Source organism: Populus trichocarpa, chromosome 13 (assembly GCF_000002775.5).
Source record: "Populus trichocarpa isolate Nisqually-1 chromosome 13, P.trichocarpa_v4.1, whole genome shotgun sequence".
Lineage (NCBI taxonomy): Eukaryota > Viridiplantae > Streptophyta > Magnoliopsida > Malpighiales > Salicaceae > Populus > Populus trichocarpa.
In genome coordinates, this window is record NC_037297.2 from 5,057,653 (window position 1) to 5,060,313 (window position 2,661).

Sequence of the window (2,661 nt, forward strand, 5' to 3'; positions counted from 1 at the left end):
GATCACGGCTTTGTTTCTACTTTTTCTTGACGGCTGCTCTTTAAGATTAACTCTGCGGAATATCACGATGATCACGGGTCACTAATTATCTGCTTGTACAAAGGGTGATCTTAAAAAAACTTTTGACAGCTTTCAAGTTAGACACTTGCAAAGATATTGTTGATCCTGTGACTCTCTTACTATATTTTCATTATACCTAGCTAGGACTAGCATGATGAGAGGCATTTGGAGATTAATTCTATGATCAATATACTTAAATATCAATTATATATAGTCTTGTCATCGATATGTTCTTAGTATTTGGAGATCTCACATTGCAAGTTGTAGACAGCTGACGACTTCTCAATCTCAGTAGCTGGTATAAACAAAATTTAATTATTTTTTTTTATGAGAGGAATGACAAATGGTTTCGGAATTTTGGCAAATATACAGATGGTCAGAACATGATATTATTTTTTATCATCATTGTTTTCTCACCGGCCTTGAGATTTGCCTGTTGTTATCGTTTAATGATCAGCTTCATCCATTTAATTAATATAAAAAACTCTTATTTAATTGCATTGGTGTGGGAAATTTGTTTTGTTTTCATAGTCAAAGCAATTATTTTTATCTTGAAGGAAACTTGCAATATTCGCTTGCTGAATAACAAGGGCATCTTTTGGTGTATGCTGGGAGGGTATAGCCATTTCAAAAATCAAGTTCTTTGAAAAGATTATTAAAAAACTTCTAAGTAGGAGCCATGCCTCCCTCAAAAAACTAGTCGTGCTGCACCTGTCTGTAACTCTTCATCTATAAATACCCTCAAAGTGGCCATCAACTCCATAGCTGAAACTTGAAAGTTCAGGAATTTCTCTTGTACTCGATAAGTAAAAATGGGAATGAAATCTTCATTTCTGCTCATTCTCTTCATTGTTCCGGCTGTATTAGCCGATCTAAGAGTTGGGTTTTACAAACCAACATGCCCTGACGCAGAATCTATCATTTTTCAGGCAGTGCAAAAGCGGTTCAACACAGATAAATCCGTAACCGCAGCCTTGCTTCGCATGCATTTTCACGATTGCTTCGTTAGAGTAAGATTTTCCTACTTGAAAACTACTGAGATTTATAGAGCAACAGATTAATTATCTAACTTAGTATTCTCATAAACTTTGCCTCTTCGAGGTAATAATGTTACAAATCTTAGTGCAATAAATATGTAAATGTGTGCGCCACTTGGGTTACATAGATTCATGCATAAAGGTAACACGAGAAACTTCTTATTGCAGGGATGTGATGCATCTATTCTTATAGATTCAACCACTCAAAACCAAGCAGAGAAAGATGCAGGACCGAACCAGACTGTCCGTGAATACGAGCTTATTGATGAGATCAAGAAAGCCTTAGAGGCTAAATGCCCTTCAAAAGTCTCATGTGCAGACATCATAACAGTTGCAACCAGAGATGCTGTAGTTCTTGCTGGAGGACCAAACTACACTGTACCTACAGGAAGACGTGACGGGCTAGTCTCTAGAGCGGGTGATGTGAACTTGCCTGGACCACAAGTGGACGTGTCTCAAGCATTTCAAATTTTCAGAGCAAAAGGTCTAACCCTTGAAGAAATGGTGATCCTGTTAGGAGCACATACTGTTGGTGTTGCACATTGTAGTTTCTTCAGTGAACGTCTTCAAAATGATCCATCAATGGATGCTAATTTAGCTGCCAACCTGAGTAATGTCTGTGCTAATCCAAATACTGATCCTACTGTATTGTTGGACCAAGGCACAGGTTTTGTGGTTGATAATGAGTTCTACAAACAGCTCCTTTTGAAGAGAGGAATAATGCATATTGACCAGGAACTTGCCATAGATAGCTCTACTTCTGGTTTCGTTTCACGTTTTGCGAGAGATGGGAATGGATTTAAGCAGAGCTTTGGAAAAGCAATGGTGAAGATGGGGAGCGTTGGGGTTCTTGTTGGAAATGGTGGAGAAGTGAGGAAAAATTGTAGAGTTTTCAATCCGAAAAACAAACCTACTGTCCCAAGTCCCCCAAAGAAAGACAAGGTTTCACCTCCCAGCAAAAAAGCCAATAATAAAAAGCAAAAGAAACCTAAGGGTAACGGGAAGAAGAATAAGAACACAAGAGCACTGTAGTTGAGATTGATGTTGTGCTTATAATTATAATATATTTTGCAATTTTTCTTTTTCAAACACTGTCACAGTCATCCGAAGAAATAGCAATTGCTGTGTGTTTTATACATTTTCTTTTAACTTTTGGAAGTCTTCTTTATTTTTCCTTGTTTGAGAACAGAAGAACTTGTAACTTGCATGGGGAATATTTGTCTCATTTATGCATGAACTACGAAAATAAAATAAACAATGAAATTTACCCTATAATAATTCTCTCTATATTTCGTCCGTAAAATAGATCCCAACTCAACAAGACATGCATTTAGAATTTCCTAGCAATTTATTTTTACAAGGGAGATGGATATAGCTAGCTAGACATGTTCTCAGATTCAATGAATTCAAGATATTAGAAATAGATGTAAATGCACAGGGTTTGCCGAACATATACTTATCTCAAGTGTTTAAAAATTGCATTAACACCAATAATAATAATAAAATATCAACAAAATTATATAAAAAAAATTCTCTAGTTATCAATATTGACATATCACTATTT

General features: G+C 36.1%; 1 protein-coding gene across 1 annotated transcript; it reads left to right on the top strand.

Annotated features, from left to right (window-relative positions):
- Positions 1 to 758: 758 nt before the first annotated feature.
- LOC7489705 (peroxidase 44) lies at positions 759 to 2,233 on the top strand. The gene is made up of 2 exons (XM_002319160.4): positions 759 to 1,070; positions 1,266 to 2,233. Exons 1-2 carry the CDS (start codon positions 873 to 875, stop codon positions 2,127 to 2,129), a joined length of 1,062 nt encoding a protein of 353 aa, XP_002319196.2. The 5' UTR covers positions 759 to 872; the 3' UTR covers positions 2,130 to 2,233.
- Positions 2,234 to 2,661: the final 428 nt, after the last annotated feature.